The sequence below is a fragment of the Drosophila miranda genome, assembly GCF_003369915.1.
Source record: "Drosophila miranda strain MSH22 chromosome Y unlocalized genomic scaffold, D.miranda_PacBio2.1 Contig_Y3_pilon, whole genome shotgun sequence".
Taxonomy (NCBI): domain Eukaryota; kingdom Metazoa; phylum Arthropoda; class Insecta; order Diptera; family Drosophilidae; genus Drosophila; species Drosophila miranda.
Genome location: NW_022881625.1, coordinates 694,680 through 708,705, shown reverse-complemented (window position 1 = coordinate 708,705; position 14,026 = coordinate 694,680). Strand labels below are relative to the sequence as shown.

The 14,026-nt window shown below is 51.7% G+C and overlaps 1 protein-coding gene across 1 annotated transcript; it reads right to left on the bottom strand.

Moving 5' to 3' along the window:
* Positions 1 to 8,208: 8,208 nt before the first annotated feature.
* On the bottom strand, positions 8,209 to 11,730 carry LOC117194708 (death-associated protein kinase related-like). Its single transcript, XM_033399217.1, has 2 exons — positions 11,292 to 11,730; positions 8,209 to 9,130 (listed from the first exon to the last, which is right to left on the bottom strand). The coding sequence occupies exons 1-2, from the start codon at positions 11,658 to 11,660 to the stop codon at positions 8,306 to 8,308; spliced, it is 1,194 nt and encodes a 397-aa protein (XP_033255108.1). The 5' UTR covers positions 11,661 to 11,730; the 3' UTR covers positions 8,209 to 8,305.
* Between the last annotated feature and the right edge of the window lie 2,296 nt (positions 11,731 to 14,026).

Sequence of the window (14,026 nt, the reverse complement as noted above, 5' to 3'; positions counted from 1 at the left end):
CGGTAGTGCTGCTGATGAGGTCTCCAAATTTCGCCCATTATGCCTCAAGAGAGTTGCAGGAGTGGCGACGCAGCTGCTGGAGGGGCAGCTCTGTCAGTTTAATAGCAGGTGAGTATGTTTAATGGTCATTTGCAGATTGTTGTTAATTGTGTTTAATTTTGTCTATTTTTAGGTTTTATTGCGGCGGGTGTGTAGGTGGTGTTGTCTGTAGTGGCGGCATGGCTGCCAAGCCCCCGCCTCTAGCCTCTGTCAGGTTTGCGATCAGCGTGGCCATTGCTGCCAACCTTTCCTCCAGCATTTTGAGTTTAATGGCGCTCTCTTTTAGATGTTTGGCACAGCTGCCATCGCACTGAGCTGCTGGCCGCTGCTGCTGCTGGTGTTGGCGTGGCGTCGGGGCATCATTCGCGATCGGTTGCATCGGCTGGACCCTCTGGTGTTGGCGCCCCCTGGTCGATGGCTGGGGATGATGGTCGCCATACCGATGCTGTTGCCGATGCTGCCGACCCGGTTGTTGTTGGCGTTGCTGCTGCGGGTTATGGAGTGGCTGTGGATGTGGCTGCTGCTGGCGGCGTTGGATTGGCTGTTGTCGGTGTGGTGTTGGCTGCTGCTGCTGCCGTCGATGCTCCTCCTCCCTGGCGAGCCTGTGGGCCAGGAGCCGCTGCCTGGCTGCCTTGTAGGCGCTGCAGCCCTTGTAGGCGCTGATGTGGGCGCCCTGGCAGTTGGCGCACTTGGGAGCAACGTTCCTTGGCTTGCTGCACTTCGTCGTCAGATGTCCACCCGCGCATTTCATGCAGACAGCAGCTCGTCTACAGTATGCGCGGGTGTGGCCAAACACCTGGCATCGATCGCACTGGGCGGGGTCACGGGAGACTCCAAGTCTCTCAACCGTGATGGGCCTCCCACCCAGGCGTCGCAGCTTCAACACCCCGCATTGGCCACGGTCCGGTTTGGGGGCGATATCAGCCTCGAAGAGGTTGAATTGGCGGCTGCGGTCAAATCGATCGGTGATCACCTTTACAAACCGAACCGTGAACCCCTCATTCAGCATGCTGCTGCGAATCCAATCCGGCGGCGTGGAGTGGGAGAGTCCTCGGATGAGGATCCTCAAGCCACGTTCCAGGCTGGGCTGATGCCCGAATTCGCCGTGCCGGATGTCATCGTCGGTGGTAGTGGCAGGGGTGTTTGTGATGGTGATGGCGGTGGTGGTGTTGGTGTTTGTATTGGCGGGTGTATTTGTATTTGTATTGGCGTCATTATTATCTCTATTGTTAATTGTGGTATTGTCTGTGTGAATGGCTGGTGATTGTCTATGTATTGGCTGTTGTCGATGTTGGTGATGGCTGTGGGTCTGGCTATTGGCAATTATAGTAGTGGCAGGGGCAGGGGCAGGGGCAGGGGCATGTGTTGGCTGTGCAGATTGCGGCATAGTGGCAGGATCGGCAACTGTGTTGGTGTTGGCTGCATGTGCCGTCCGTTTCTGCTGCTTCTGCTGTTGCTCCCTCAGCTCGTGCTGCCTCAGCTGCTCCTGGACAATAGCCTCCAGCTCCTCCATTGTCTGCCTTTTCTTCTTCGGCTTCCTAATTGGCGGCCGCTGCTGCCGCTGCTGGTGATGGCGGCCCCGTCTTCTGGCCTGCTTCCTCTCACCCTCATCCTCATCTTCGCTCCCACTGTCGATGAGGGCGCGGCGCCGTTTTGGTGTTGGTGGGATTGACGGCATTTGTGCAGGCTCAGCATTGGCCCGGATCGACCCGCTGCTCGAGCTCGAACCAGGTTCGACTCGCAACAGGTTCGATCCGGTCGTGTGTGTGTGTGTGGCTGCCCGTTGGCCGTTTTGGCGCTCCGCTCTTGCGCGTCGGCTTGCCGGCTCTCCTCCGTCTTCTCCCTCTCCTCCGTCTTCTCCCTCTCCCGTTACTCACGAACTGTCCGAGAGTGTGAGAGGCGGGAAAAGTGGTGTCTTTTCGGCCTTTCCCTTTGTGTTTGGCGGGATTTTGGGATTTGGCGGGATTGCGGGATTTGCAGTTGGTATTGGCGCTGCTGTTGCTGCTGATGTGATGGGGCTCGAGGGGGGAGTGGCTGTGGCCGTGGATATATCGGCCATGGCAATGGCTGGGTACTCACTCGCTGGGTGGCTGTGGCGTCGGCGCTCTGCATTGCCTGGGCGTTGGTATTGGCGCCTGCGCCGAGGGCTCTGCTGCTGCTGCTGCTATTGGCGGTGTTGGTGTTGGTGTTGTTGGCTGCTACTGCTGCTGCTAGGGCGCCTCTGCGGGCCGCTCTGCCGCCGTCGCTGTGGCGTCTCTTCGCCCCTCGTCTGGCCGCGAGTGGCTCTGGTCCGGCCACCCAGGATGCGTTGTCAGTAGTATTGGCCTGGCCTCCTCGGCCACGTTCATCGTCGGTTTGTAGTTGCGTTTTGAATGGCTGCTGGTCCGGCCACCCAGATGAGGAGGTGTTTGTTTTGGCTTTGATTTTAATTCGTGTTTATTTGCAACCTTGTCTGGTTTGTGTTGGCGTAAAACAGCAGGTGAGTATTTTGTGTTTTGGCAGTCTGTTTCTCCCTCCTGTTTCTTCTTCCTTTTGCAGGATTTGCTGGCGTCCGGCGGCTCAACACCAGGCCATCCCGCCCTCACATAATTGGCATGAGAGACGGGTGTAACCCAGTGGAGCGGCAACAGGCGCCAGCATCTGCGTCGTCGTTGGAATTGGCAGCTGTTGGTTCGGAGTGGCGTGACGTCACGGCCATGGTCAGGCGGCAGCGTCATCAGAAGAGGCCTCCTTTTCCGCCCCTTTGGCAGAAAATTGATGATGTTGATGGCGAGGCAGCTTCTTGTTGGTCAGCTCTGTCTGGTGATTGGCAGGTGAGAGTGAATTTCTTGTGTTTTGGCAGTTTTTCGTGTTGGCGTGAATTGACTGTTTTTCTTTGTGTTTTAGTGGCTGGCCTCTGGACTTTTGTTGGATTGGCGGTAGTGCTGCTGATGAGGCCTCCAAATTTCGCCAATTATGCCTCGACAGAATTGCAGGAGTGGCGAGGCAGCTGCTGGAGGGGCAGCTCTGTCAGTTTAATAGCAGGTGAGTATGTTTAATGGTCATTTGCAGATTGTTGTTAATTGTGTTTAATTATTGTCTATTTTAAGGTGGCATTGGCATTAAACTTCTGCTATTTGTCGCAATCAGTAGACGCCGTATAATCCGTCGCTTTCGAAGTCGTCACTGGATTGTCCATTTAGGAACCTACGTAGGTCCTCATAAGGCTCTTCATCGGTCCATTGGCTGTCGTCGTCTATGTCCATATCCGGCTCACCGTCCGATATGGCTACTGCTGCTGCTGTATTGGCGGCTATTGGAACTGCTGCTGCTGTTGCTGCAGCCCATTTGGTGAGTTGCTCTGCCATCTGTTCGATCCTCCTTTCCAACTCTGTTATACGCTGTACGTATAATTGCAGGTTTTGAGCGCAGCTGCCATCGCACTGGGCGTCTGGCCGCTGCTGCTGCTGGTGTTGGCGTAGCGTCGGAGCATCATTCGCGATCGGCTGCATCGGCTGGACCCTCTGGTGTTGGCGCCCCCTGGTCGATGGCTGGGGATGTTGGTCGCCATACCGATGCTGCTGCCGATGCTGCCGATCCGGTTGGTGTTGGCGTTGCTGCTGCGGATTATGGAGTGGCTGAGGATGTGGCTGCTGCTGGCGACGTTGTATTGGCTGGTGTCGCTGTTGGCTTGGCAGGTGGTCTGCGACGCTCCTCCTCCCTGGCGACCCTGTGGGCCACGAGCCTCTGCCTGGCTGCCTTGTAGGATGGGCAACCCTTGTAGGCACTGATGTGCTGGCCCTGGCAGTTGGCACTTGGGAGCGACGTTCCTCGGCTTGCTGCACTCCGTCGTCAGATGTCCACCCGCGCATTTCATGCAGACAGCAACTCGTCTACAGTATGCGCGGGTGTGGCCAAACACCTGGCTTCGATGGCACTGGGCAGGGTCACGGGAGACTCCAAGTCTCTCAACCGTGATGGGCCTCCCACCCAGGCGTCGCAGCTTCAACACCCCGCATTGGCCACGGTCCGGTTTGGGGGCGATCTCAGCCTCGAAGAGGGTTAATTGGCGGCTGCGATCAAATCGATCGGTGATCACCCTCACAAACCGAACCGTGAACCCCTCATTCAGCATGCTGCTGCGAATGCAATCCGGCGGCGTGGAGTGGGAGAGTCCTCGGATGAGGATCCTCAAGCCACGTTCCTGGCTGGGCTGATGCCCGAATTCGCCGTGCCGGATGTCATCGTCGGTGGTAGTGGCAGGGGTGTTTGTGATGGTGATGGCGGTGGTGGTGTTGGTGTTTGTATTGGCAGGTGTATTTGTATTTGTATTTGTATTGGCGTCATTATTATCTCTATTGTTAATTGTGGTATTGTCTGTGTGAGTGGCTGGTGATTGTCTTTGTATTGTCTGTTTTTGATGTTGGTGATGGCTGTGGGTCTGGCTATTTGTATTTATACTAGTGGCAGGGGCAGGGGCAGGGGCAGGGGCATGTGTTGGCTGTGCTGATTGCGGCAGAGTGGCAGGATCGGCAACTGTGTTGGTGTTGGCTGCATGTGCCGTCCGTTTCTGCTGCTTCTGCTGTTGCTCCCTCAACTCGTGCTGCCTCAGCTGCTCCTGGACAATAGCCTCTAGTTCCTCCATTGTCTGCCTTTTGTTCTTCGGCTTCCCAATTGGCGGCCGCTGCTGCCGCTGCTGGTGATGGCGGCCCCGTCGTCTGGCCTGCTTTCTCTCACCCTCACCCTCATCGTCACTCCCACTGTCGATGAGGGCGCGGCGTCGTTTTGGTGTTGGTGGGATTTGTGGTATTGGTGCCGGCTCAGCATTGGTCCGGATCGACCCGCTGCTCGAGCTCGAACCAGGTTCGACTCGCAACAGGTTCGATCCGGTCGTGTGTGTGTGTGTGGCGGGCCGTTGGCCCGCTCCTTCTCGTCGGCTTGCCGGCTCTCCTCCGTCCTCTCCCTCTCCCGTTACTCTAGAACTATTTTGTATGTCCGAGAGCGTGAGAGGCGGGAAAAGTGGTGTCTTGTTGGGCCTTTCTTTTGTGTTTGGCGCCTTTCTTTGGGTATTATTGGCATGGGGGGGGGGGGAAGGGCAATGCAAGTGGCGGGAATGGCTGTGTCTGTGTGTGTATTGGCGGCGTCTGCGTACTCACGAACGGTGCAGTCTGTGTTGGCGTTGTTATTGCTGCTGCTGATGCAGCCACCGTCGCTGTGGCGTCGGCGCTCTGCATTGGCTGGGGCGTTGGTGTTGGCGCCTGCGCCGAGGGCTCTGCTGCTGCTGCTGCTATTGGCGGTGTTTGTGTTGGTGTTGTTGGCTGCTGCTGCTGCTGCTAGGGCGCCTCTGCGGGCCGCTCTGCCGCCGTCGCTGTGTCGTCTGGTTGTCCCTCGTCTGGCCATTCCTCTGGTCATGGCTGGCTGTTGGTTTGTGTGTTGGCGATCTGCTGCCTGTTTGTTGTTCTTTAATTGAAAAGTGTCTTGTGTGTGTTTGTGTTTAATGTAATTTATTGGCACTTTTATTCTCTTTTTTTTTTACGATGTGGACGGGAAACAAAGTTTGTCAAGGTAAGTAATGGGTGTGGTGGAGGAAGGGCGGCACGGCACGGCACACGACAGACACCACAAAAAAGAAAACAAAGCACAACAGCAAGACAACGGAAAAACGGCGACACGAAAAAACGACACGAAACGGTTTTGGCACGTCCGACGATCGCGCCCTCTCGAGCGGGTGGACGAGATGAGAGTGGCGGACGAGGTTCATGGTGGTACTCTCACATGTCCGCCAACTCCCATACTCTCCCCCTGAACTCGACTGGCCCGATCGCCGATCGTCATAAATCGGGATAAATGCCTGCTCCCGTATAACCGCCCGGATACTGTAAACTTCCGGATCTTTCGATCCGGGCGCGTGACGCTCCGAAGAGTCGACCGCATAGCATCATATGGGCGGTTGAAATGGCTTTATTGGGGCGTTTGGCAGAGTGGCGGAGGTTGGCAGTGTTAATTTTGCTCCTGCTCAACCGCATTTGGCATTTAGTGGCATTTGAAGTGGGTAGGGGGTGGGGAGGAATTGGCTGGGCATAAATTGCCGAATTTACGACCGATAACACACTGGGCATTGATAAATGCATTTTAAATTTGAAATGGCTTTTTGGTGTGTTATCGGTCATAGTCTGGTATTTGCGTGGTATTTTTGGTAATACCACGTGTCAAGGGGAATTATGGGAATGGCAGATAGGTTGGGAAGAAGAGTAAGAAGGTAAAACTAATTAGAAAACTACGAAAAATATACAATTATCTACAGAAAACTACATTAATTTACAAAAACTTATTCCTAATATCACAGGCAAGTACTAAAACTATGGACAAACTATCTACGGACATGCAAAAACTACAGAAACAACAGGATTGACATCTACAACAAATACATTGATGTAGACGAGGTAAAATAAACGATAATTGACATACATTTACAACATATAAACATATTAATTATATTTATTTTATTTCTAACAGGAGGACAACTACAACGAAGCACCGGCCGGCATAACAAACGCAATGCGAACATTACGCCGTATACCGGCCGGCTCTGTTGTCCCCCTGTGTGTTGTTTATTGGCTGGCTGGTTGTGAGTATTGGCGTGCATCGTGGGCAATGATGGTGTTGATGGCGAGCGGCTCTGGTCCGGCCGCCCACGTTGCATCTGTCTGTTGGTTTGGTGCAGCAGACCGAGTGGCACTGGTCCGGCCACCCGAAGATGCATTGTCCAGTGTGTTGGCATTGGCATCGAAAAGTGATGCCAACGAATCGTGATATTGGCCGCATCCAAGTGGCTGCTGGTCCGGCCATTAGGATACGTTGTCGATTGTATTGTTGTTGGCCGCATCCGAGTGGCTGCTGGTCCGGCCACCCAGGATGCGTTGTCAGTAGAATTGGCCTGGCCTCCTCGGCCACGTTCGTCAATTTGTAACGGCGTTTTGAGTGGCTGGTGGTCCGGCCACCCAGTTGAGGAGGTGTTTGCTTTGGCGTGATTTTAATTTGTGTTTATTTGCAGGTACTTGTCGGCGTTTGGATGCTGTTGCTGGCGACCCTTGTCTGGTTTGTGTTGGCGTGAGAGGCGTTTGCAGGTGAGTATATGTGTTTATTGGCAGCCTCTCTCCTGATTCTCCTTCTTCTTTTGCAGGATTTGCTGGCGTCCGGCGGCTCAACACCAGGCCATCCCGCCCTCACATAATTGGCATGAGAGACGGGTGCGACCCAGTGGAGAATGGCAGCAGTATGTTTGGAGTGGCGTGACGTCACGGCCATGGTCAGGCGGCAACGTCATCAGAAAGGGGCCTCCTTTTCCTTCCCTTTGGCAGAAATTGTCAGTGTTGATGGCGAGGCAGCTTCCTGCTGGGCAGCTCTGTCTGGTGATTGGCAGGTAAGTGTGGATTTCATGTGTTTTGGCCGTTTTTCGTGTTGTCGTGGTGCATGTGGTGGTGGGGCAGATGGTGGGCAGTGGCAGTAGCTTTGGTGCTGCTGCTTGAGGCTACAGCGGTGCTGGCGACCGTGCTGGCTGGCCCGGACGCGGACGCGGACGCCAGGCGATGGCTATTCAGGAGCAGGGTGGCCGTGCTGCCCGAGCTGGGACTGCTGCCGGGGCTGGGATTGTTGCTGTTGCTGCTGGAACTATTGCTGTTGGCGCCGCTGTTCTGTGGCTGCTTCTTATAGACGGCCATCAGCGGGTCGGAGGCGCGGCGAATGCTGTTCATTCGTGCTGCTGTCGCGGCTGCTGCCGAGTAGCTGATGTTGCTGCTGTTTCCCCCTGCACTGCGTCGCATATTGTTGCCGTTGCTGCTCCCGCTACTGCCGCCGCACCCGTTGACGGGACTGTGGCCGTTGTGGCTGCTGGTGCTGCTGTGTCCGGGGCAGACTAGCGTCTCCTCCAGCTGAAACTTCTTGACCAGAGCCTTCACCGAGGTGTCCGATCCATGGGACTCTCCCGTGGGTGCCTTGCGGATCACTTTCGGTGTGGTGGGCGCATCGGGAAAGAGTGTCAGGGTGGCCACCACTGTGGCGAACTCGTCGAGGCCGTTGCTGCCCAGCTGGATGGTGGCCTGCACCGGGGGCTTCTTCACAAATGTCGCCGTGTATGTGTTCTTCTCGTCCGAGTCGGAGGCTCGACGTGTGGGTGTCACGATCTGAGTGGGCTTGGCGGACAGGCAGACCGTGTTGCTCTGTCCGTGTCCATTGCTGGTCAGCGTGTGTATGGCTGTCGTTGTCTCTGTGCTGGTGCTGGTGCTGCTTATGGGGCTTCCCAGGAGCTTCCCGGTGGCAATGGGTATCTTTGAGATGCTGCTACTGCTCCCATTGCTGTGGGCCCGATGGTGGCCATTGTGCGTGGGTTTGTTGCTGCCACTGCTTGGCTTCTGTTGCTTTTGTTGTTCCTGTGACTGCTGTTGCTGTTCCTGCTCCTCTGCCTTCTCCTCGGCCACTGGCTCCTCCCACTGGCTTCCTCATCCTCAAGGTCGTCTTCTTCCTCCTCCTCTTCCTCTTCCTCTTCAGCATCGCTCTGAGCCTGCAGATACAGTTGTCTATCCATCGAGCTCTCATCCTTCAGCCAGACATGTTCCAGGCATCCAGCGGCACTCATGCGATCGTTTGGCTTAATTCGCAATGCGCGGCGTATGAAATCGATGGCCACTGGCGAGACGCCACCGAATAGGTTGTCCGGAAAGGTGAGCGCACACTGCGAGATATTGAGGAAGGTCTCCTGCTTGGTGTTCCCGCCAAAGGGCGAGAAGCCGGAGAGCAAGACATAGGTGAGAACGCCCACGGACCAGATGTCCGTCAGCAGGGAGAGTGGCTCGTACTGGAGCACCTCGGGGGACACGTAGTCGGGTGTGCCGGCCATCTCGCGGACATTGATGCCCTCGCACACAACGCGCGAGATCCCAAAGACACAGAGCTTGAGGCCATCTTCTATACGCTCGCCGGCGAGCAAAATGTTCTGTGGCTTGAGGTCCAGGTGGGCAATGGATCGGTCGTGGAGAAACTTGAGAGCCTTCAGCACCTCTCGCATGCAGTGGCGGGCCTGGGCCTCTGTCAGGCACTCCTCGTTGTCCAGTATTTATTTATTAAATTAACAAATTATCTGTTAATAATGGTACTTCGTTACTAAAGGCGGAAAAGGATAAGTTAAAAGTTAGCTAAATTTAAATGATTATAAATATTGCATGCAATTAGTTTAAGAGACAGTTCAGGGGATAGGGTTTGACAGAGGGAGTTATAATTATGGCATAAAACCCTAAAAGGTTCATGATCAGCATAATTAGACCTACATATGGGTAGACGGATAGGCCTAAAAGTACGGGTAGGTCTGGATGGAACGGCCAAGTCAATCTGACCCAAGAGAGTTTGGGAGTCAACAGTCCCAAGAAGGAGCTTGTGCACGAACATTACGCCATTGCATATTCTGCGATGGTGCAACGACGGCAGGTCAATAAGATTTAGCCTAGACCGGTAGGGTGGCAAGATTCTACCCGAGTCCCAGTTAAAGTTCCGAAGGGCAAAAATTAAAAATTGCTTTTGCACGGATTCAATAACAGCCTGCTGCTCTTTATACTGCGGGCTCCACACACAAGAACAATACTCCAATATAGGACGTACTAACGAGATGTACAATTGTTTCGTAACGCTTGATGAACGCTAAAACACCCTTAGCTTTATTTACAGTTGCAGCTATATGGGTGTTGAAACACATCTTATGATCAAAAAGGACTCCGAGGTCATTTGAACTCGAAATTCGCTCAAGGACATGATTTCCTAGAACATATGAGACAAAATGAGGAGCGCGACGGTAAAATGTCATAAGTTTGCATTTGGTTCAGAAAAAGAAGATTAGTTGAACACCACAATAGTAGTTCACTTAGATCAAGTTGAAGGCGTGTGTGCAAATACCAATCAGAGTAAGAAAGACAGATTTTGACATCATCAGCATACATTAGTGTAGTAGAGTATGTTATAACTTGAGGAAGGTCGTTCACAAATAAAATAAACAGAAGCGGGCCCAGATGACTTCCCTGTGGCACACCTGAAGTAACATTAACAGTATTTGACAACACGTTAGAAAACAAAACCCGTTGAGTACGGTTAGAGAGATAGGACAAAATCCAATCTAGAAGATTCGTTGGGAACCCTAATAAAGAGAGCTTTTGAATAAGCAGAGCATGGTTCACAGAATCGAATGCCTTGCTGAAGTCCGTAAAAACTACATCCGTCTGCAAACCAATTTGAAAACCACGGTGGATTAGGTTAGAAAACTCAAGAAGGTTAGTCGATGTTGAACGATGTCTGAAAAAACCGTGTTGCGACGGAGATATCAAGCTGCAACAAAGATGTTGCAGTTGCCGGGTGACCAGGAACTCAAGAAGCTTCGGGATGGCGGAAAGCTTTGCGATACCACGATAGTTTTCAATGTTTGATCTTGAACCTTTTTTGTGAAGCGGAATGATGTAGGACTCATTCCAAATTACTGGGAGACAAGACTGTTCCAAGGAGAGGTTGAAGAGAAAGGTCAAGGGTTTGCAAAGGGACTGGGCACAGTGTTTTAAGATGCAACTTGGTACTTTATCTGGACCCGCAGAAAACGATATGTCCATAGATGACAAACCTTCCAGAACAACGCTTTCCTCGAAAAAGGGCAGAAAAATGCTGTTAGCTTGAGGTAGCTGGTACGGATACGGAGTGGATGCGTTGTAAATATGAGACGAGTACGTTGTTTGGAAAAAGTTAGCGAATAAATTAGCAATACCAACAGCAGAAGCTTCTGTTTTGTTCTGGTAATGAAGGGACGGAGGAAAAACGTTTGACTTGCGCTTAGAATTAACGAACGAATAGAATTTTTTTAGGATCACTACGAAAGTTACTACTACATTGTGAAAGGTAATGATTATAACACTGACTATTGACGGCAAGGAACAGAGAGCGAGCGGAGGAGTATAGAGCTAAGGCCAACGTGGATCCCGACTTCTGGTACTTTTTATAGAGCCGGGATTTATTATTTTTTAAGTATGACAAATACTTGGAGAACCAGGGAGGCTTGGACGATACAGGTACAGTGATGTCTGGAACAAACGTATTAAGGGCGGAGTAAATAGAACTATAAAACGAGTTAACAGTTGCATCTATGTTCGGTAATGAATAAAGAAACGACCAATCAACACGCGAGAGATGTAGATCTAAATCAATAAAGTTTGTTTTGCGAAAACACTTTATGTGACAAGGAGTATGGTCTGCAGCTCGCCACCAGTGGCCAGTTCCAGCAGCAGGGCTGTGTCCGAACGGGTCTCGTGCACCGCATTCAGATTGACAATGTTCTCCTCGCCCTCGCAGAGTATTAGGACGGCGATCTCGTGTTTGATCTCCTTGTCGCTGCTCTGTGCGCGTCGGCGTCGCTTCAACAACTTTGCCGCGAAATGGGAGCCCGTGTTCTTGTGAATGGCACGGCGAACGGCGGCGAATTTGCCCCTGGCAAACGGCGTCTGTTCCACCTCGTAGATCTCGTTGATGTCATGCGACACGAGCAATCCGTTAAAGCGTTCGGCATCTACATCCAAAAGGCCATCGCCTATGGGAAAGATTCCCTTTTCGGTGAACATGATCTATCGATCTGTGCCGTGTCGCCATTGACGTTTTTTTTCTGTGTTGCCCTGTTTTCTTTTTGTGGTGTCTGTCGTGTGCCGTGCCGCCCTTCCTCCACCACACCCATTACTCACCTTGACAAACTTTTGCTCCCGTCCACATCACAAACCAAAAAGAGAATAAAAGTGCCAATAAATACATTAAACACAAACACACACACACAAGAGACTTTTCAATTAAAAACAACAAACAGGCAGCAGATCGCCAACACACAAACCAACAGCCAGCCATGACCAGAGGAATGGCCAGACGAGGGACACCCAGCCGACACAGCGACGGCGGCAGAGCGGCCCGCAGAGGCGCCCTAGCAGCAGCAGCAGCAGCCAACAACACCAACACAAACACCGCCAATAGCAGCAGCAGCAGCAGAGCCCTCGGCGCAGGCGCCAATACCAACGCCCCAGCCAATGCAGAGCGCCGACGCCACAGCCACCCAGCGAGTGAGTACCCAGCCATTGCCATGGCCGATATATCCACGGCCACAGCCACTCCCCCCTCGAGCCCCATCACATCAGCAGCAACAGCAGCGCCAATACCAACTGCAAATCCCGCAACCCCGCCAAATCCCAAAATCCCGCCAAACACAAAGGGAAAGGCCGAAAAGACGCCACTTTTCCCGCCTCTCACACTCTCGGACAGTTCGTGAGTAACGGGAGAGGGAGAAGACGGAGGAGAGCCGGCAAGCCGACGCGCAAGAGCGGAGCGCCAAAACGGCCAACGGGCAGCCACACACACACACACGACCGGATCGAACCTGTTGCGAGTCGAACCTGGTTCGAGCTCGAGCAGCGGGTCGATCCGGGCCAATGCTGGCCTGCACAAATGCCGTCAATCCCACCAACACCAAAACGACGCCGCGCCCTCATCGACAGTGGGAGTGACGATGAGGGTGAGGGTGAGAGGAAGCAGGCCAGACGACGGGGCCGCCATCACCAGCAGCGGCAGCAGCGGCCGCCAATTGGGAAGCCGAAGAAGAAAAGGCAGACACTGGAGGAGCTAGAGGCTATTGTCCGGGAGCAGTTGAGGCAGCACGAGCTGCGGCAGCAACAACAGAGGCAGCAGAAACGGACAACAAATACAGCCAACACCAACACAGTTGCCGCTCCTGCCACTATGCCGCAATCTGCACAGCGAACACATGCCCCTTTTTTTTTTTTTTTTTTTTTTGTTTGGCTCAGGGCACTTTAGAGTGACCTGAAGCTTTCTTTATTAATGTTCTTATTACTCAATAGTAACATATAACATTATTTATGGAAACATTTAACATTTAGGTATTTTTTTAACATTACGGTAACATTGATAAAAAGATACCGAAAAATACTAGACAGTTATCAATTTGCTCTTGTAAACAAAAGTTAAGTTAAGATCGGCTTGTGTTTTCTTTTTTCTGGCTTAGACATACAAATTTTGTGACGCCGCTCCTGGACCCCTCATCCGGTGCGAAACGGAGGTATGGACGACAGGAGACCTCCAAGCAACGCAATCGCGGCATCGCCTCGTCCCTCTTTTCCTGGCCGAATCCAACCGATGCAACTCTAAGAAGAACGGCGGCGCATGTGCGTCTTTCTGTGGATGATATGAAAATCCTGGCTGATTTTAATATTATTTTATTTTCAGGTTTATGTTTTGTAGGTTTGGTGATCAAGTGTCAGGAATCCAGTTAGGTAATTTGTGTTGTTATATTTATTGGATTTTTAACCTTTGTTTTGACTGATTTTAATTATTTTCTATTTACAGGTTCGATTGGTCCATTGGGAGGTTTGCGTTGAGTTTGGTAAGTAAGTCTATTTGTGCTTTTCCTTTGGTTAATTTTAGCTACATTTTATTTGCAGGCTAAATTAATTTACTTAGAGGTTTGCGTTGAATTTGGTAAGTCAGTTTATTTCTGTTTTGGCTGATTTTGATTGTATTTTATTTGCAGGTTTTTATTGGTTTGTTTGGAAGCTAGCGTGGTAAGTAAATTAATTTGTGTTTTGACTGATTTTAATTGTATTTTATTTGCAGGTTCAATTGGTTATATTTGGAGGTTTGCGTTGTATTTGGTAAGCGAGTCTATTTATGTTTTGGCTGATTTTCATTGTGTTTTATTTGCAGGTTTTGATTGGTTTGTTTGGAAGCTAGCGTAGTAAGTAAACTAATTTGTGTTTTGACTGATTTTAATTGTATTTTATTTGCAGGTTCAATTGATTTATTTGGAGGTTTGCGTTGAATTTGGTAAGCGAGTCTATATCTGTTTTGGCTGATTTTGATTGTATTTTATTTGCAGGTTTTGATTGGTTTGTTTGGAAGCTAGCGTGGTAAGTAAAGATAAAGAGAAAAAGGT